At 40.8% G+C, this 22135-nt stretch overlaps 1 protein-coding gene across 3 annotated transcripts in view; it reads right to left on the bottom strand.

Annotated features, from left to right (window-relative positions):
* Positions 1 to 22135, bottom strand: part of SLAIN1 (SLAIN family member 1) — a 75971-nt gene that overhangs the window by 15249 nt on the left and 38587 nt on the right. The window contains exons 3-5 of one of the 3 annotated variants that reach the window (XM_022576980.2): positions 7285 to 7434; positions 5896 to 6045; positions 2924 to 3265 (exon numbers count right to left, since the gene is read on the bottom strand). In XM_022576980.2, coding sequence (XP_022432688.1) covers positions 2924 to 3265; positions 5896 to 6045; positions 7285 to 7434 — 642 coding nt within the window. The remainder of the gene's footprint in view (positions 1 to 2923; positions 3266 to 5895; positions 6046 to 7284; positions 7435 to 22135) is intronic. The other 2 variants (XM_089899264.1, XM_022576983.3) reach the window with 2 other exon arrangements.

A 22135-nucleotide genomic window follows, 5' to 3' on the forward strand; every position in this document is an offset into this window, starting at 1 on the left:
CTTCTGCTATCAATCTTTAGGAATCCTTTAAGGAATAAAGGCAGCAGCCAGCTACCCACCAAACATCTAAATCTAGACCTGCAGTAAATACAGGGTTCAGGGGAGGTCCTCAGGCTAACACTGATTACGCCATGCCACTGATAACCCCTGCCATACCCTAAAAATCACAGTTAGCAAATGTTCTGCAAGCTTTAATCACTTATCATACCTGGCAAACTATTCAAATACAGTAGCCCTACCCTGCCCCACCTTATGGGCAGGGGATACGTTCCAAGACCCTCAGCGGGTGCCTGTAGCCGCCCATAGTACAGAACCTTATATATACGATGTTCTTCCTATACAGGCACTGACAGGCAGGAAGCACACACAGCGTGGATACACAGGACAAAGTGATGATTCACGTCCCAGGTGGGACAGAGCAGGAAGGCACAAGATTTCCTCATACTACTCACGACAATGCACAGTTTAAAACTTAGGAATTGTTTATTTCTGTAATTTTCCATTTAACATTTTCAGACTGCAGTTGGCCATGGGTAAGAGTGGACCGCTGGGGGCTTCCCTGGTGGCGCAGTGGTTGAGAGTCCACCTGCCGATGCAGAGGACACGGGTTTGTGCCCCGGTCCAGGAAGATCTCACATGCCGCGGAGCGGCTGGGCCCGTGAGCCATGGCCGCTGAGCCTGCGCGTCCGGAGCCTGTGCTCCGCAGCGGGAGAGGCCGCAACAGTGGGAGGCCCGTGTACCGCAAAAAAAAAAAAAAAGAGTGGACTGCTGTATGCTCCTTTTAATCCTGTGATCCCCAGAAATATACCAAGAACTTTCAAGAGCCATCCCTTTGGAAACCAGGCAATGTAGGAGCTACGGAAGTAGGAAATATTAACACGCACTTCTATTTTATTTATAATTATTTTCTTCTATCCATATTATTTTAATAATTTAGAAAAATATTTGAGAGATTGGTTTCAAAGTTACGACTCTCATTCCACAATTTTTTCCAAATAATCCTCTGGTAACAAATGAAGGCTCAGATATCTGAGCCACGTTAATAAAAGTTTAAGAAAACAGTGGGGCTGGGGAGACCACCTTTACTTTTTCAGCACTTTGAACTTGTCCAGCGTTTTTACTCCAGGCAATGGAATGGTCATTATTTCATTTATTCCTTATGACGAACTTAGGTTAAAGGATTACATGTTACATAAAGGAGAACGTGTACCAGATGATTTGATGTCCAATTATACCTAAGTTTTCTAAGAAAGGGATGTTAATTTGTCTACATTTTGTAGCCAAATAAGTGAGAGCTCAGAGGCATGAGAAGCCTGGGAAAGGTATAAGTGGTAGGCCAGGAGGGGAACCCAGCACGTACTGGCCTTCAGAGCCTGTGTACTCAGCCATTAAGTTAATTAGTCAGAAGTCCAATCCAGAGAACTGCTGTTGTATTCCATTTTCCTTTACGTGTGGAGACCGGACCTTTTAGAAAAATAAAACTACCACAGTCAGACACCAGGCTGAGAAATATTTCCACTTTCCTAACAGGAACCATCATAACACAGATTTAGGGACACCTAACCCTTTTCATAATGGTGTTGAATGTAAGTTAACACCACTTTTCTATGGTAGGACAATGATCCCACTGACAACTAATCAAGATGCAGAGGGAGCATCTGCTTGACAGGCAGGATGTGATGCTCTAAGACACTTGACAAAAAAAGCCTCTGCAGAAACAACTCTGTGCCCTCTCCCGCAGTTTTAATGATGCTGTAATTTTCGTTAAGCACATAAAATACTGTCTTCGATATTATGGGCTTTAATAAATTACTCACTAGTGGCAGTCACTTTACCTGCCACTGTTTTCTTTTAAATTTGAAATCGGAAGGTATTAAAAAAGAGAGAAGTTCTGACTATAAAACCTTAAATATTTTTCAAATGGTCTCTCAATTAGCATGAATAATACAAGTGCAGAGGAAGAAAAAGTAAACACTAAGCACATGATAGCAGGTGATGACTAGTATGATTTGTATGTAGCCTTGCAATATTTTAAAATAATTTGTTGGATCATTTCCGGCCCCAGGTTTGAGAAATGCTGCTGTATAATAATTAAAAGCTATAACTCTATAAATATCGTTGGTTTCTCCATACTCTACAGGATTTGTGTGTGAGGGTCAGGCTGATCGTCAGTGCAAAAACATACCAGGCTTAGAATATCGCATGCTTATTCTCCCTATAGTTCTTGTAAGTCAAGATCTGTAACTCCTGGGAGTAGAGAAGGAAGATAAATGATGAAGAGGGAAATAGAAAAAATTACAAAAAAAGAACGACACATATTCCAACCCACCGTGCTGCCATCAGGACAAATCAACTTGCCGTTACACCACACCAAACATCAGCTTCCATAGCCCCACTGCTGCACAGACCTTAATTCTAGATGTCAGGACACCAGAGGGAAAGACACATCCCAAACTTCCCCTAAATCTCGACGTGCACAGCAGCATCCTCTCCAAGCACCAGGGTCCACACTTCCCATCCATCACTCTGGGCTAGAGCCGTCAGAGATGGGGGGTTTTAAGAAAGATGAGAGAAGATGTGGCTCCGTGCCTCCGACTCCATGGAACTAGGAACTCCTCAACTTCCACAGCCCTGCTGTCCTACAGCTTTACCAGCCACAACACGAAGATGCTCCCCCATTTCTGACTCAGTCTGGTACCTCACAACGGTTTTCCTGAAGCTATAAATCTGGGACACGTAATCAGAAGCTCGTCAATTATAGATTTAAATGTACACCAACCAAACTGATAAGGTCTTAAGGATGTACTTAATAAGTCTTGGAAACATTTACCAGTTATTTATATTGACCTTAAAACCATTTCTTGACCACGTATGAAAGATCAAAGCACATCGAATACCAAAGGCGCATACAACTTCAACTTACCTCCGTTGGTCCTATTTGGTTGCTGATCTGGAGTTTGGGCTTGAGGTGAATAATACTGTTGCTGCTGGTAATTATTCGAAGGAAAATACTGGGACCCGGGGCTCCTCCTACACTCCCGAATGCTGGAGAAAGTCTGTGAATGGGGGATTCCTCTTTGGAAAGGTGAGCATCTTGGAAGACGAGGCTGAGGTGGTGGCAGGTGATCAAATTCCTCCTCGTCCTCCAGGCTGAATCGATCGTATTCTTGATCACTGCATGTCCCTTTTTTTCCTGAATTCAGTGACACACTGGAACTAGGTCTCGACACAGATGCTGAAGTAGAAGCATAATCTTGCCTGAGACCTACGGAACAACAGGGACTGGTATTTTATCTTATGAGGCATTTCAATCTGGCTTAATTATTAAGTTCCAATTCATCAAATATTTGAGGAAAATTTGTGTCAAGCAAGTGATTCAAGTGGAGACCCACTATCTTGTTCTTAGTTTATTAAATCCCAAGAAAACAGACACGTTTACCTACGAAACAGACAGCTAATACTGGACTATTCTGTTCTGGAAAAAGATTGCCCCAATTCCAGTGAAGATTAAATATACCGCTACAGTTCATCGATCAGTATCTGTCGATTTCCCTGAGCCATCCCTTCTGGAATCTGGAGAGACACTTAGGAAGGCTACTTAGGAGACAGTATTCATCATCATCTGGAAGTTTCTAGTTATCTCGTTGCCAACCCACACCTTTTTTTTTTTTTTTGCGGTACGCGGGCCTCTCACTCTTGTGGCCTCTCCCGTTGCGGAGCACAGGCTCCGGACGCGCAGGCTCAGCGGCCATGGCTCACAGGCCCAGCCGCTCCGCGGCATGTGGGATCTTCCCAGACCGGGGCACGAACCCGTGTCCTCTGCATCGGCAGGCGGACTCTCAACCACTGCGCCACCGGGAAGCCCAACCCACAACTTTTTTTAAAGTAGTCTATGCCTGACTGACTACTTAACTTCCGAGACTGACATCCAATCTTTCAGCCATATATTTTTTTAGAAAGAGTTACTGTTAGTGTACCGTTACTAAATAACAACATAAAATAACCGTTTTTCCTCTCAAAATGTATCTTATTAAATCTTGCATAAGCATTACAATCTTTCTCACAGTAGCCTTGCCCAATTCTGAAAGCAGGAAACTGTTATGCTTAAATGATACTTGGCTGTTTCTACTTATGTTGGCCTCAGAAGATAATTCCAAAATAAGCTTAGCCCAGGTCTGTGATCTACATCTTCTTTTGCCTTTTGATACCATTAATACCCTTGAAGTAGTTCACTCTCGGATTAACTGTTGTAACCTTATTGCAGAACCAATAACTCAATGTTATTGGAAATAACATTTCCAATTATCTCTCCTTCAATAATTATGTATCTTGAGAAGTACAATTTTTATGGAAGTATAGTTGACTTACAATGTTTTGTTAATTTCTGCTGTACAGCAGTTATTCAGTTATACATATATATATATACACATAATTTTTTATATTCTTTTCCATTATGGTTTGTCTCAGGATACTAAATATAGTTCCCTGTGCTATACAGTAGGACCTTGCTGTTTAACCCTTCTATATGTAATAATTTGCATCTGAGAATGCATTAATGCATGTTTAACTGAATTTTTATTAAGGTAACTACACACTCACATGCAGTTCTGGGAATAATAGAGATCTTCTGTGCACTCTGTCCAGTTTCCCTTGATGGTATCATTTTGCAAAATCATAGAATAATAGGACAACTATGATATCGGCACTTATATAAACCCATCTGATTTAGATTCTCCAGTATTACTTTTATATGTGTACATGTGTTAGTATTAAATTCTAAACAATTTTATCATCTGTAGGATCATATACCTACCACCACAGTCAAAAACAGGGCAGCTCCCTAAATCCCTCGTGTTGCGCTTTTATAACCACATCTACCTCCCTCCTGAGAGCCCAGGCCCTATCCCTAAGCCCCGGCAACCACTGATCTGTCATCCATTTCTAAAATGTTGTCATTCCAAAATGTTATATAAATGGAATTATACAGTATGAAATCTCCTGAGATCATCTTTTTCACTCAGCATAATGCCCTGGAGATTCATCCAAGATGGTAAATGTCTATCAAAATCTGTTCTTTTTTCTCGCTGAGCAGTACTCCACAGTATGGAGGTACCGCCAGCTTGATCAACCACTCACCTACTGAAGGACATCTGAGCTCATTCTGGTTTTTGGCTATTATTATAAATAAAGTGCTATGAACATTCATATACAGGTTTCTGTGTTTCTGAACACAAGTTTCCATTTCCCTGGGATTAATGCCCAAGAATACAATGTGCTGGGCCTTATGGAAACCGCATGTTTAGTTCTCTAAGAAACTGGCAAACTGTTTCCACAGTGGCCACACTGGTGATGTTCTACATCAATGTATTTTGCCCAGAGTATGTCCTAATATTTTACAATGGTCATGAGACTGTGAGAAGCATTTAATTGCGCCACCTACAAAGTAGGATGGGATGAGAGAACAAATAGAATTGTTTGCCCATTACCTGGGGAGAAATCCCTGAAACCTCCCCACCCCCTTAGATTTCAAGTAGAAGCCTCTAGTTTAAAACGTTTTCTAGTTTAAAAAGAGGAACCGGGGCTTCCCTGGTGGCGCAGTGGTTGAGAATCTGCCTGCCAATGCAGGGGACACGGGTTCGAGCCCTGGTCTGGAAAGATCCCACATGCCGCGGAGCAACTGGGCCCGTGAGCCACAACTACTGAGCCTGCGCGTCTGGAGCCTGTGCTCCGCAACAAGAGAGGCTGCGACAGTGAGAGGCCTGCGCACCGCAATGAAGAGGGGCCCCCGCTCACCGCAACTAGAGAAAGCCCTCGCACAGAAACAAAGACCCAACACAGCCAAAAATAAATAAATAAATAAATAAATAAATTAAAAAAAAAAAAAGAGGAACCTACTTTCTTCTTGCAGACGAGCCATGATCTGAACATCAGTGAGGTCCTGTAACTTATATCCCATGGAGATAGAATCATCCTCCAGCTCTGAAGTACTCAGCTCACTGTCTATGGATGACTGGGGACTGAGAGGGGAGCCCCTGGATGTGTAACCTAAACACAAGGGAAACGTGTTTGTTACTTAGTCTAAAGAACTGCTATCTGCATGTGCTTTACAGTTCACATATCAACAGTCAGCACTTCAAGGCATTCTCCAATCAAAAGGCACAGAGTGGCTGAATGGATTAAAATAAAAAACAAGACCCATCTATATTTTTCCTGTTTTCATTAAGTCACCAAAAAACAACCAACACACCACTATGACAGGAGAATGGCAAGACAGTATGCACCTCTTCACGTGTTCATAATTCATATATACAAAACCACTTGTTTTGTTTTCTCAAATTCAGTTTTCATAATTCAAAAATCCACTCTATGCTGTACACTAAAAAAATTGTTGAAAAGGTAGATTTCAGTAGATTTCATGTTATGTTTTTTTTTTTACCACCGTAAGACAAGAAAAATCAATAATGCTAAATCTGCATCCCATTAGCTTAAGTATATATCTAAAGGCATGGTATAAGAATACATATCTTGTACACTTTCAATGAATAATCAGACATGCTTGTCTCTGGTAGTAATGGATTATATATTTTAAACTAAATTTTAATCTGGTCCATTTTTTAAACAGGTACAAACAGCAGTGCTATAAATGGATAAGAATATCACACATAAAAGGCACACATCCATACAGGGAAGCACATACAAAACCTTCATAATTTAGAATCGTCACAGGAGACTTGTAGTCACTCATGAAAGTGAGAAAGTAATGGCTTGAGATAGGAGAACCAAGGAAGAAAGGGCTGAAGGGAGAAAATTATAGGGATGGAATCACCAATGCTGAGACAACTATGAGACCGTCATCTCATAAAAATCTACTATGACTATTCTTTCTACACAGCCCTGACTTAATAAAAAGCACCAACAATTTTTTAAACAGCAAGATGTAATAAAAGTCTGATAATCTTCAATCATAATGAAAATCATAAGGACCTTTATTTTGTTCAACATTTAATTTTAAAAGCACATTATGCATTTGGAAACACATAATTATATATATATGCATTTGATAAAGAGTGAAGGCTGCCTACTGTACACAATTGAGAGCAGATTAATGACGTTAAAGTACAAATTAACCCTAGCCTTTGTCATTACCCAAAGTAAGTGTGCAGCAGACTCCCCATTGTGATAAGTAAGATTACCCTCAAGCTTTTCAATGAAAGGTGGATATTTAAGCTGTGTTTAGTGACTGATTTACAAAGCAAGCAGCTAGACGAGAAGTTGAAATATTACCTGTTCTTTCAGGTGTTAGTATTGCTTTATTTGAGGTTTTAGAGAAGCTGGGAGTATTAATGCCATTGCTATAAGGGCTGAGTCTTGCCACAGGGCTATAAGGAAAAGCCAGTGAGACATTTGAAGGGAAGAGACTCCGCCATCGGCTAGCTGTCACAGAAGCAGAAAATAAACAGCAGCGGTTAGCTATACAGAAGCAGACGTTGACTTGTCAGAGGGAGAAAGGGAAGAGGTTAACAAAATGAAGAGACAAAGCAACTTTTCATTCTTAACTGGCTCTCACTTATCTAAGGGAAAACATATGTAAAAGTGGGCTATTTGTGAAGCAGAGCCCTATTTCTACCTTCATTAAGAACCATTCAATCAGTGCCACCTTGATTACAGTCAGTATATCTATATAACAGTGAAAAGTTGTTTTTAATTTCCTCATTACGAATGTTTTCTATTTCTGCACAAAAATTTAACTGTTTTAATAATATAAAATGTTAATGTCAAAAGAAAAACTCAAGGAAACTTATCTTTAGAATTATGGGAAATAGTTCTTAACTGTTCATAGTCCTATTTTTTTCCCTAAGTTTTATTTTCAACCCATTTAATATTAATAAATGTTGACCAAAGAATTATTATGGAAACTTGTTCTTGGATTATGGAAGAAACTTAAAATGACTACTGTATCTTACTGCATCTCTGCTTGAGTCCAAAACAAGCTTTATGGAAAAAATGATCTACAAAAATCACAGAAGGGTATATATACACCAAAACTTAGTGATAGTTATTTCAGGTGGCAGGCATAGAGGTAACCGATAATCTGCTGGATTTTTTCTTTATAAAAAATGTTTTCCAAATTTTCTGCATTGAACATGTATTATTTAGGTAACTTTTAATGGTAGGATTATACCTATTATTAATTTAATACTATAAAATAAGGAACAAAAAGGAATTTTACCTGCATTGGCAGATGATCTAATTGCACATTATCTCTCCTGTCCTAATTAACATATTTCCCTCCTCCAAAACTACCAGCCCCTTGGATCTTGGGATCATAAAAAGACCCTAAATTGTAAAAAAACAAACAACAACAAAAAAAACTTCAAGTCACACCTAAAATCACTTCCTCTCTCTTCATGACATAAATTACTGTGCTAGTCAAAATCCACTTTTCTAAAAAGCAATGTGCTAAAGCAGGACAGGAGGGAATAGATGAAAAGTATAAATTAGGTTAAGTTTCACTTTGAGCAATAACTTCGTTACATTTGCTGGAAATTCGACAAAACTTGAAGAAACAAGTATAAAAAGAACTGCTTTGAAATGCACTCCCAGGACACTTTTAATGAGAGATGGTAATGAGCAAATAGCTAAAAAGTGTTCAAAGATGGGCACTGGGGTTGGAGAGGAAGAAACTGTGGGCTGTGGGCAGGCAAAAAAGTAACAAGCTCCAATCCTGAGACTGGTAAGGTCCTTGCATATTAGCACCACGGTTATTTATAAGAGCAAATGCTCCCTGTTACTTCAGCAAGAATTCTTGAGAAACAGCACCATCCCATTCAAACAACTACTGAAGAAATAACCTTTTCCTTATGCAGATGGAATAACTAGTTGAGGAAACTACATTCACAGGGATTCTGCTTTCAGAATCCACAAGTTTCACGAAGGGGTCACTGCCAGGAAGCCTCATTCCTAGTTGACACCAGTCACGTCACTGATCCAACATGCAATTCCCAATCTGTGCCAGAGCAGAGACGTGCAGAGCTGGCACTCCCTTCCCTAAACCACCAGATATGTAAACCTGATCCCAAAACACACTGAGAAGTAGGGGTTAATATGCAACACACACCAGGTAGCTCTTCTCACATCTTCAATCTCTGTAACTCAAAGTTTCTCATTAAAAATTCTATATTAAAAAAAAAACCAATAGTTCTTTGTGACAGCTGACTTGCTTAACAGTTGATGTTATGTTACACCAATATGATCACTCGCCAGGCAAATTACAGTGACTGCGTGTTCTCACCCACAGATGCAGGCGACAACGCATCACCACTAACCAGCATTCATTACTCTGCACAATAACTACTGTGACCCGGGCCTCCCAACACGATGGCACAGCGACTGTGGCTATGACAGCAAGATCCCAGCAAAGAACACAATTAGCATCTATTGCAAGAAAGAATGCTTTGCATTGTCCTTTGGCATGGAGGCTTTTAAGAAGAGGGAGGAGAATTATTGCAGAGGCAAGCTAACAAAATAACGATGTTATATTAGTGCCCGAGGTTGTGGTGGAGAAGGAGAGTGGAGGGGAGCGGAAGCCACCGCATCCTAGTTATTCTTCAGTGTGTAGCTAAAGAATTGTAAGAACTGCAACAGGAAGCATTTCCGTAGAGGATAAAAACAAACATAAAGAACTTTTCGTGGGGCAATTCTGTTTTTTCCATTTAATTAATTTAATGGATTTTCTGTATACACGAGGATGTCAAATTTTTTGAGAGGCTTGATGATGATCAAAATGACCCTAAGAAAGGAGCAAGACAACTTCTGATAAAGGAGAAAATGGGTGATGAACTTCTGAACAGCTAAGTTTTCCTATCCTCCTACTCTAAAGTTCTATCGGTAAGTACAGGGCTTCTCCAACTTGGATCAAACGTATCATACTTGGCAAGACTTTCATTCCCAAATACCTAAGTTAAACTCTCTCCCAGAACACTTCTGTCTGCACACTCTCTGTGGTCCTACTGCCACTTCCTTCATCAAGACCTCGCCATCTCTCACTAGCTTATCGCAATCTATTCCTCAGCCAAGTTCCGGCCACCAACACTGCCCTCAGAAAGCTTGCTCTGAGCATCGCTACCAAGCTTGTGTTGGTCATTGATTATTTTAACTGTGTTGCTCTCTTCCTTTCTAAAGTAGCACAGTGGCTTTTCATCCAATACTAGATCTCAGGTACTCTAGATCACCTCACTAGGACCCTTATCCAATGCCCTATACCTCACTTCGCACATCTAGAGTGTTTCTAAAGCTTCCTTGTTAAGAATACAATTGGTATTGGTTAAACTTTCGACTTTGCCACCTTCTGTCTAACAAGCATTTTCTATTGAAATAAATGTGACAAAGTACTAAGTTGTGGACAGATACCTCATCTTTCGGCAAGAAACTAGTTTGAGTGTCCAATGGTCTACTAGGTTATTTTTTTTGTACACCTTCAAAGTTGTCTAACTTAAAAAATAAATTATACTATATCTGTGAAGCTATTTTTTGTACATTAGGCAAAGTATAACCCCCCTGCAAAAATCAATTTGATAAATGCTCCAGTGATGATAATATCAAGAAAAATCACAAAGGATAGGTAATGGGATAGGTTTAAGAAAGAATCTAAATTTTTTTAATTTTCCACACTAAAAATTATTCCTAACAAAAAAGTTCCCAGAAACATGACCCTCCTACCATGCCTTGATCATCTTTGCCTACACTCATAGTATATATAGTAAATATTCAAATTTTTGTTGAATATATATATCCATGCATATAATCCAAATATAATTTAAGAATGCAGTATGGCTTAATTCACATAAAATGAAAAAGAGTAACTGATCTAATATGTAAATCTTAGTGATAATCCTCAAAAGGACAGTACTGCATCTACCTAAAAGAGTTCAAAATAAAGCAACACTCTATTCTGGAAATAATCATTTTCACACTTTCCCCTTGTTATAGACAGAGCCAGTTGAGTACCCAATACAATGTCTGGCACATAGTATATAATCGATAAATGTTGAAAGTGGTCAAAATCTTGGCAGGTTCACTAATACTCCCCTGTTTCAAACCATTCTACCATTCCTACCTTGACATCTAAATGATTTTGCCAAATTTCTTAAACTTAATATAACTATAGTTTAGTATATCTTTGAAGACAAAGGTGAGTCTAGACATTTCAGCCTAGCTTGAGGCCCAGTGAAGAAATATACCTGTAGCAGCACTTCGTTAATACTGCCCAGTAAACGCTAAATTGTTGAATTTTATGTGTGTGAATCTTCTGGTTTCGAGCTAAATGATTTTATATCACTAACGGCCAGGTCCTGTGCGGAGTAACTGACGCATCCGGAGTAAAGAGGCTTCAGCCTAGATGAGCTAGTTCCTACAATGCACAGTTAAACTGAAGGATTGTGCCAGGAACACTAGTTGGCAGTAAACCATGCAAGAAGGCTACAAAGCTTCCTCAAATTCTTGAGATGCCAACGTTTCTTAAAATCAAAGAAACCATATACAAAACAGCTGAAAGTGTGTTCAGTGGAATTCCTGTACACCCCACTATCAGTGTAGCATCTGAGTTGGTTTGAGTTGGGTGAGTCCTGGAGGGCTGGACTCTTACCTCTGCCTAGTGGCTTCTAACAGTACAGACACACTTCTAACCAGGTGCTGTGGTCTGATTTTTTGTGTCCCCCTAACATTCATACGTTGAAATGCTAAACCCCAAAGATGATGGTATTAGTAGGTGCGGCCTTTGGGAGGTGCTTAAGTCCTGAGGGTGGAGCCCTGAATGGGAGTAGTGCCTTATAAAGAGGCTCCAGAGAGATCTGCCATGTGAAGATACAGGGAGAAATCTGCAACCTGGAGAGGGCCTTCACCAGACCATGCTGGCACCTGATCTCGGACGTCCGGCCACCAGAGCTGTGAGCAATGAAGTTCTGCCATGTATAAGCCCCCCAGTCTGTGGTGTTCTGTTATATAGCAGCCTGAACAGACTAAGGCATGGGAAGTTATCCTAAAAACCGGACCTACTCTACTTCTCCCATCTTTTTTTTTTTCTTTCTTTCTCATCCAAGAATAAGACTCTAAAAGTCAAAACTGCAGTTTGCAGAGACCATGGCTCACTAATTTCCCACATCCTGTTACTTGTCTCTCTCACAAAGCAGGTGATCTGGAGCATCACTCCAGAAGGTTGGAATGATCCCAGCAGTGTGAGGAAATCAGTCTACAGCAGCCCCAGAAATGTTTTCTTTCTGCAGTTGTTAATAAGCCTGATGAAAACTCATTAACAGCAAATCTGAGTTCTGTTTTACTAAAATTCACAGAACTGCCTTCTACATTAAGTCATATTTTTGCATCTCCTTGCTCGCGGCTCTTCTCAGCTACCCAAATTTATATTCTCCATCATTCCCTCAACCGGGAGCTGCTTTGAGGCCAACTATCTGTGTACTCCTGAGCCAAAAAAAAAAGAGTCTAGTGCTCCAGAATAATTCAGACACCCGACAGCTACAGCCCGCGCCCAGAGTCCTTCCTTTGTTCAGCATTTACCAACAGATACCAAAAAATAAAGGTCAGTCTCCTGGAGCGATCTCTTCCATAGGTACACACAGCACAGAGTTCTTTTCCTGCTCAATTCCCACAGTCATTCTGGGAAATCTGCCTGGCCCCTATGCTCCCACCTGCTTTCCTAAAATTCATTTTTCTATTCATTTGAGTAGGCACCCACCATGGTGGCTCTCCAGTGCCAGATGCTACAGATACTGAACTGTGTAAAATATGGTTACTGTTCTCCCGTCCTTCCCACTTCAATTTCTAAAGACCAGCAGTGCAAAAGACAGGCAAGTAACAAGAGTACAAGCGCCATGACGGCACCATGAAGTGCACGCAAAGTGAGGAAAATGGTCACACCTTTGAGGGAATCCAAAGACTTCACCAGAAGACATGATGTTTAACATGGCCCTTGAAGGGTGAGGAGCTTATCTCCCAGGGTACAATGCCATTCTACATATTCATTCTGGATAACACATGTGAAGTCATGGAGGCATGAATAAGCAGTGCATATTCAGGGAATGGCCGACGTTAGGACTGAAGCATAGGGTATATGTGGAGAAGAGTTAGGGCTGGAGAGCTTGGGAGGATCCGTTTCTGCACTGTCATGTATAGTAGAGGCTTTAATATTCAAGTACTGTCTTGACTTTGAGAAGGAGAAAGTCATGATCAGATATGTATTTTCTGACGACATACAGAATGATGGACTAATTGGGTAGAGATTGATGATTGGGGGACCAGTTAGGAGGCTTCACAGTGCAGCTGGTGAGACACCACAAGGTACCAAACTAAAGTACTGGCAGAACATTTGGTGAGAACATGTTTAGCCACATCTGAGCTGAAGTGGAAATATCTGGTGAGCCAATGAACACAGGGAGTGGAGAAAAGGAGTAAGGCAAAGCTAACACCATGGATTCTAAGACACAGATGCCATCCGCTAAGACGGGAAACATGAGATAAGCATGCTTAAGAAAAAAATGAATTAAATTCGAGATACTTGTAGGACATGCCTTTGTGCTCGTGTCCAGTAAGGAGTCAGAATTCAGGAAAGAGGGCAAGAGACAAAGAGATCAGGGTACATCAACAAGTAAGTGTTAGATGAAACCGCAGGCATGAGTGAAATCACCCAAGCAGAGTATAAAGAAGGAAAAGAGAAGAGGCCTAAGGAAGGAACGTTTAAGATTGGGTATGGGGAGGATCAGTGGAGGTGGTGGGAGATGAAGGTGGGTTTTGTGGCCTCTTACCTGTAGATCAGAAGGCAATAAACATGCTGAGAAGGCAGAGGCTGGAATAGAGAACCTGGCAAGTATTAACAGTAATGACCAGCCCACCACTGAGACAAGCACAGATTATTACCTAGGTGAGTCTGGAGAGCATATCTCCATGATGATACTAATCTCAACAGGCAAGCCTAAACAAAACACCTGAAGATGTTAGCAAGTGTCCTTTTTATGATTCTCTAAAGGGCATTTATGTCCTGCTGGTTTAGGTTTAGACAGCTGAAGTGTGGTGGCCATATTACTCATGGAAATGTCAAAGTGACACCACCTGTGTCATAAATAAGGGAAAAAAAGCCCTAGTGATTGAAGGTTATTTGCCACTGGGGAATTTTAGAGATCTAGGGTAAGATCTTGGTAAGAAGAGTTAGATGTGGGTCTGGAAGGGCTAGGTGGCTGTATTCAATGCCTATGAAAGTCAGAGATGAAAGTCAGAGCAACAGGCCAACACAAGAGTTGGCAAACATTTTCTGTAAAGGGCCAGGCAGTAAACATTTTAGGCTTTGCTGTCATATGGTCCCTGCTGCCACCACTCAACTCCGCCAACTCTGCCATCACAGCATTAAAGCAACCACAGACAATACATGCATGAACGAATATGGCTGTGCCCCAACAGAACTTTATTTATATGTATACCAAGAGCTGAATATCATAGAAATTATGGGTCATGAAATACTACTGTTCTTTTAAATTTTTTAAACCGTTTAAAAATGTGAAAGAGGCCATATAAGAACAGGCAGAAGGCCAGGTATGGCCATAACTTGCCAACCCTTGGACTATTATACATACATATATTATATATTATATATATTACATATATATATATTATATATATATATATATATTATACATATAATATTCCCTCTGATAAATGCACAGGATTAGAATTCTATTGCAAGGGTATGCCAAGGGTTAAGACATAACAACGACAGCCAATAGCGTTCTTCTCTACTGTCACTTTTCATAACATACTGTAATAAAGACCAACAAAAGACTAAAAAGACATTGGACACCAGAGTTCCAGTCTCCATCCTGCCACATGCTAGTTCTCAGATCTGGAGCAGATCAATGTAACATCCTTGTGTTGCAGCGTTCTCAGCGGAAGAGAAGGTATGTTTGTCAGAGGGTAATAAGCAGAGCTGTGGCGAGTATAAGACAAAAGTTTACACCATGTATTCACAAACTACAAAGCATTTTTTAAGGAAAACTAGTGAAAAGTTACAGCAAGTTGGGGCAAAAATGTCTTCTAAATTCTGAGGGAAAATGTTCTGGAAGCTAGGTGGGAGAAAGGAGAGTGCAGAAATGATCCGCTCTTCCACTCTTCCTAATACTCAGGCCGTTTAACCTGCCTTCTCAAAATGATGGGCATGTTTTTTACGTTCTAGCTCATCTAGACAATTTCACAGGCTTAATCTTTCCTCAGCTGTTAGCAACTCAGAAGCAAAGTACTGAACCTTGAACTTTCAACAGTTTGACCAGGATGGGTCAACAGTTCTCACTTATTTATCCAAAGGCTATCTCAGAGGAAACAAACGTCCCAAATGACACATTTTTAAGAAATATGGTTTCTTCAAAACCACAAGCTTCTAAGTCGTATCTCTGAGTCTTAAACAATGATGTTCTTTACCACAGAGTCCCGGAAAGTAAAAGAAAAGGAAGCAAGGAGAGATTAACAATCATTCAATCCTTCCGCTTTTATTCTTTCTTTTATACAACAGGTAGGCAGGCCTCAGTTCCAAGCCAAACAATTAGAGGAATTCAACTACATGGCTCTTTACTAACACCAGGTACAGAGTGGTTTAGGATCAGCGAAGGACAGGCGACATCAGCTCTTTTAATACTTTCTGTTCTCCTTATATTGGCAGGAAGCTGTATCCAGACCACAGCATTTTGCTCTAAGCCCACAAACCACCGGGGCAGGAAGACCTCCATTTTCACAAACCATCCTTTCCGGAACAAGCTTCCTAGGTGATTATATTACAGCTTTACATACCTACAGCCTACAGAAATGCTTGGACTAAGCTTAAACAAGGGAATTAAGAACCCTAGGAAAGACAGTATTTTATTGGTTCACTCTTACAAACTCTGACTGCACAGACTGAGGGAAAGGTTTTCTGGAGTAAGTTCACAGGAAGTAATAAGCACTGCTGACTTGGCTCCAACCCGCGCCAGCCCCCTGAAGTAGTAACATATGGTTTGCAGCTTATCTGATCCACTATTTTTACTGGGTGAACCTGAGCAGCATTAATTTCTCCACAGCTCTCCCCGGCCTGATAAATAAGCATATGGGATCTAGGAGGTCCTTCTACTGCTCTGAAACAGGTGGTCATACTGCTCTTTCCAGACATACAAAAAGTAAAGAGGATTCAACTATTATGCACATGCCAGTGGACTGATATAAGGAGAAAGACTAAAGAACTAGCAGATGAGGGCCTTAATTGGTGTAACTGGTATTCTTAGGGGCTTTTTTTTTTGCGGTACACGGGCCTCTCACTGCTGCAGCCTCTCCCGTCGCGGAGCACAGGCTCTGGACGCGCAGGCTCAGTGGCCATGGCTCATGGGCCCAGCCGCTCCACGGCAGGTGGGATCTTCCCGGACCGGGGCACGAACCTGTGTCCCCTGCATTGGCAGGCGGAGTCTCAACCACTGCGCCACCAGGGAAGCCCTCTTAGGGGCTATTTAATCAGAGTAAGTTAGTCATCACCCCCAAGTCTCTCAATCTTCAAATTACAGCTAGAAAAACCTACTACGTTAATTTGAATCTTTTCCCACAGGTTCAGTCCATTCAACCTACAATGACAAATGTAATGATTTAAAATTATATGTTTTATATATATATGATACATACACACCTATGATCCCGGAACATTGTAGATACTCAGTATTTAAACTTCCAGTTATATTCAAAATGTAATAATTTATAAAAACATGACTTACATACCACCTTCAAAAAACATCTAATAAAACAGTTCATTTACACATATAAATAATACCTAGAGCTAATCAAGAAAGTCACTTTCAACATTAGGATTAAGTTTAATATATTAGGTTTGAAAGTAACTAAAAGATGGTGTATACCCTCAATGATTGGCATATAAATGTTTAATATTTGTTGAATGAGAGTTACAAAATTTCACCACGAAGGAGTGTTACTTGATAACATTTACTCCATAGGGATCAGAGTTTTATAATTATTCTTGATCTGAATTTCATCGTTAAAGTAATCTAGCTGGTTAAAGTATCTCATCATCATGAGTAAGGCACTAGACCTTTTCTACTTCTCAGACCCTAACCAGTCCCGAGGCCACACGCCGAATGCTCTTCTCTCCCAGCTACTACTGGATCCTTCTCAGGTCTTCTCTAACCAGGACAATGGTCTAAAAGTAAAGCTGGAAAATGAGACTTGGGAAGGGAAATTCTGTGGACTGTCCACTTGTTTCCACTTAATCACTGGTCAAAACTGAAGATAAGCTGTCAGCTTTAGGCACACATGGACCAAATCCAGGGTTATCCGGGACTGGAGTGACCTCTATGACTTCACAAGTCACCATCGTCATCAGACTTCCCATCTGCAATTAACAGGGGAGGTTAAAAATAAATCTAACTTCAGTAGTAATTAGACTTCAAAGGCATGTTTAAAAATTCCCTTGTACAGAAGTCATTTCTCCCTTGGGCCTGACTGCTATGGCTTACATCAAATTTAAGGACAGTGAAAATGGCCACAGAATGTGAGAAGAGGGCCCATGTGAAAGTAATAATGTAACCTGCAAAGAACAAGGGAAAAGAGTGACCTAAGAATCTGTCAACCATGCGATGTTGTCATGCGGATTGCAGATGGCTGCTCTCAAGTTAGACTACAGCCACAACGCAAGCCGTGACAGCCGGCTGGAACAACTTCCACGTTCTACACGGCAATTATGAGATAAGGAAGATGCTACAGAATCTAATTCTATGAAGAAATAGGCTAGACGATCTTAACGTTTGAATATAGTGGGTTCCCCCCAGCAAACACTAAGGATAGACTAGATCACCAATAAGAGTCTCCCTACCCTTGAACATGTACAGTGTGGTAAGAATCCAAGCCCAGTAGGCTAATAGAAAGCACCAGAAGCTCCTGAATAGAAGAGTGATGGAAATGGAATTTGAACCATCCTTCCTATTTAGCATCTCCTGGGCTAGGGTACTCTTCCGCCAGTAAGGGACACAATGTGTGTGGCCTACATTCCAGTGGCAGAAAAGGCCTCTGACCTACTAGTCTTGAGTAGTAGTAGAAAGTAAACATATCAATATAAATAATGGAGCTTTGACAAAGCAAAAACTTTTTTTGGCCCTAAAACTAACCACTTCCATGATTTTATTAAAATACCTGCACGTAGAAGAACACTCAAATATACATAAAGGTTATAACAACCAGATCCATTTGGCAGGAGTTTTGCTTTGGAATTTGGGGACAATTATATAATTCGTATAAAAGCGCAACTTTAAGTAGACAAACCAGCACCAGCTTGTTGGTGCCTGACTCCCCGTGGTGAAAAGGTTGGACATTTTGTGCATGCTCACCCTCTCTTACCTTCCACCTCGGTTTGACGGTTCTATCTGGACACTGTCAGCGTTTATTGTATTTTCGTTCTGTGCAATAGCTGTGCTTCGGACAAGGTTTAAGGTGATCACTGGATGTCAAGCCACATAAACATGGCATTTCAGTGTTCTGGTGTAGTAAGTACAATGAACTGGAGAACTGAGCATTGTGAAAGGACGGCAGCGAAGAAAAGTAACTGGCACTAGACCCCAACAACTAGGGGAAGGACATCGTAAGCCCTCAGAGTCAAATCACTTTCTTATTTTATCTTTCTTGGTTTCTCCTAGGTCATCTTGGTGACCTAGGGTTTGTAGATCTCATGGATCTCTCTCCTGGTACTTTTCCCGCCATTAAAATAGGGTGCATAAAGTAAAATTTTCTATATCTTTGCAGATCCAAAACCCTCTCCCACTTGTCTCCACAATTTACTATTTGCCTGCGTACAAAATCACAGTTTGGAAATAACTTTCCCTCAAAACTTTAAAGACAATATTGCCCATCTAGCATCCAATATTACTTATGAAATATCTGAGGTCTGTTACTGTTGTAGATAACCTATTTCTTCCTTTGAACATTTTTAGGATATTATCCTAAGCCCTGGAAAATCTGAATTAAACCAGGATGTCTAGGTGTAGGTCTCTTTTCATCTATCCCAGTTCATGCTGAGGGCGTGTCTTTTTTCAGCTCAAAGAGATCTTCTTCCGTAATTAACTGATTCTTTCTTCCTCTAAACTATCTGTTCCAGCTTCTAAAACTTAAAGATTAGAGGTTGCAGATCTGTCCTTCAAGTGCCCTAACTTCTCTCAATTTTCTCTCTTTTGGGGCAATTCCTTTGTCTAATTCAGATAAGCAGCTTGGTTCTTAGCCCTGTCCATTTTTATTTCAGTACTTCCAAGAAATTAAAAATGACTAAAAGTAGTAATAATTTGACTACTGCTCTTCCTAGCAATCTGTTCGTTTTAAAATTGTATTACTACTCTCTTGAATCTCAGCACACTGAGCTCTCTATTCCCCTAGTTACTTCTTTCCTACAAAGTCAGCTGACCTTTTTATTTTGTTCATGCTATTAGTTTTCTCAAAAACCAAGTGAGACTTGGTTGCTGGTTTGTATTTATGAATAAAGGCTAAGTTCATCTGAATACAGGTAACTGGCGTGAGTTTCTTTTGCACCAGCATAGTATTACCCCAACAGGCCTCTAAGGAAACTAACAACAGACAGTATGTAAACAGGTGGATTATTTCATAAGCAAGTTCTCCATACGTGCCTGGACATGCAGCAGTAGAGCGGCTGAGATCCCAACAGCACAAAGGAAGGAGGTCTCTATCTTAGGGGTGGAAGGTAGCAGGCTTCCGAAGTTCATCTAATACTCCTCCCACCCTCTGCTCAGTCTAATGTGGACACCTGAAGTCACCTCGAGCTCTGCTCCTCAATCAGATCTCTCTGCCTTCTTTAAAAATAGGTATCTGGGGGCTTCCCTGGTGGCGCAGTGGTTGAGAGTCCGCCTGCCGATGCAGGGGACACGAGTTCGTGCCCCGGTCCGGGAAGATCCCATATGCCGTGGAGCGGCTGGGCCCGTGAGCCATGGCCGCTGAGCCTGCGCGTCCAGAGCCTGTGCTCTGTGCAATGGGAGAGGCCACAACAGTGAGAGGCCCGCGTACCACAAAAAAATAAAAAATAAAATTAAAAAAAAAATAAAAATAGGTATCTGGTTTGACCCTGAAGATTAGACATCCCCACCACTTGCAGTCATCATCTTTAGCACATGCCAGCGACTCCTACTGCTAGAGTATCCTTTTCCTGACCCCACTTTCCTTATTTAAAAATGCTATGAAAATGGAAAATCACACACGATTACATTGCATGTGCATATATACACACGTATATGAATACACAGGCACACACACTAAAACCTGAATTTCAAAAATTGATACTTTTACACACACACCCCGTCCACTGAAATATATCTTACAAGTGGAAAAATATTAAACTCACAGGTACACAATGACAAGAGCTCCAAAATTCAAACACATGAAACTTGTCATTATATAAAAGTATAAAGCTCCATGTATTATAAATAAATGAGACTATCAAAGCCTTATATTTTCAAAGTAAATTAAGCACCATGAAGTTTGGCCACATTTTAAACTACTGCTTCCCATAGGAGGTCACGCAAGAAATTCAGGATATTAATGAGAGAAGCAAGAGAAAACATTTCCAAGTCTAACTAAGTTAAAGAATCATCCTAAAAAATGCTAAAGCCCAACTGCAACATCCCAAAGAATTTCTAAAATCACTATTTCAACTCTCCAAATTTTGCCAGATTTCAAAAAAGGGTCAGTCTTGTAAGACAATTCAGATAATATCCTGTAGCTTTCCTGTCCAAAGTCATGTCACTCCTTTGCTTAAAACTATTCAAAGGTTTCCCAACCATCTCAATAGAAAGTTCAGAGTCCTTAACTCTAGTTTCCTTTAGAATCACTCAGCTCAGGTTTTCTCCCTGCCAGTGGTCTGCCAGTTCCTCTCACTTCACGAGTCTCCTCCCATCTCAGGGCCTTTCCACATGCTGCTCCTATGGTCTGAGCTGCTCCCCTGCCCTCCTCTGCCACAGAGTTACCTGCTGAACTTTTGCTGACTCTTCAATATGTCACATCCTCAGGAAAGCATTTCCTGGCCATACCCCTCAGACTCAGGTCCATGAACATCATCATGCTTGTTTTAAGGGAAAGGGAGAAAAAAGAACAGGGGCTGCCATCTGTGTCATCTGTTCCCTGTACTAGACTGCTTGCTCCAAAGGCCAGACGCTGAGTTCATCTTGCCACTGTACCCTTAGTCCTTAGCACTGAGCGCTAGCAAGTGCTCGATACACATTTACTTCATGGTTTAGCATCTGAATCATCTCTCTGGTCAAGGCCCAGCGTCTCAGGAAAGGTTGTCTACAAATTCTTGCAGAAATTGACTGTTTGGTAGAGGTCCCAAGAAACAGGTATGAGCACCTACCAAAATAAAATTTTACTGCCAAAAAGGCAAGTGTAATCAATCATCAGAGTAGTGTGAAAGCAGGAAACAACTGCTTTGGGAGAATCTCTATCATTTCTTCTCATTGGGGTGGGTAACAAAATAGCATGTCAATTATGTGTTCATTATAACAAACATTATGCACTGTCATAAGTTACTGCTTATTTTGATAAACACCTTTCTAATCATGGTGGAAATGCAAAAGAAAAAAACAAATAGAAACACATGCATAATTGGCAAAAGAAAGGAAAGGACAATTGTTTAGGAATATCTGGCAAACACATACCTATGTTTGTTGGCTATAATGGTATAGAAACTGTGAATTTCACGGGAACACAATCCCTAATTATTTGTTACTTTACTGTACTCAACATCATTCCTAAGAATGAAGCAAATACAACGATGCTATTCGGAGCCTAAGAGCAAAGCAAGGATGTGATGGAAGCACACAGGCGTAATGCATCTTCAACTTCCAGCGCACAGAGATAATAGCAAATGTCAAGAAGCCCTGTTTCTGCACAAAAATTTCAGTGTGATTCCAGATTACTTTTCCAATGAGAAAGGGAATCCTTTACAGAGCTTACCTAAAATGAACCGCACAGACTAAGTTTTAATTTTGTGTTCCAAATGTGACAGAGCACCTCAAGACTGGAAACACGAGCTGGCGGAGATAGCATCTTGGGCCCCGCAAGG

The sequence above is a fragment of the Delphinapterus leucas genome, chromosome 18 (genome assembly GCF_059928025.1).
Source record: "Delphinapterus leucas isolate spDelLeu-1000000601 "Yukka" chromosome 18, BTC_Dleu_Yukka2, whole genome shotgun sequence".
Lineage (NCBI taxonomy): Eukaryota > Metazoa > Chordata > Mammalia > Artiodactyla > Monodontidae > Delphinapterus > Delphinapterus leucas.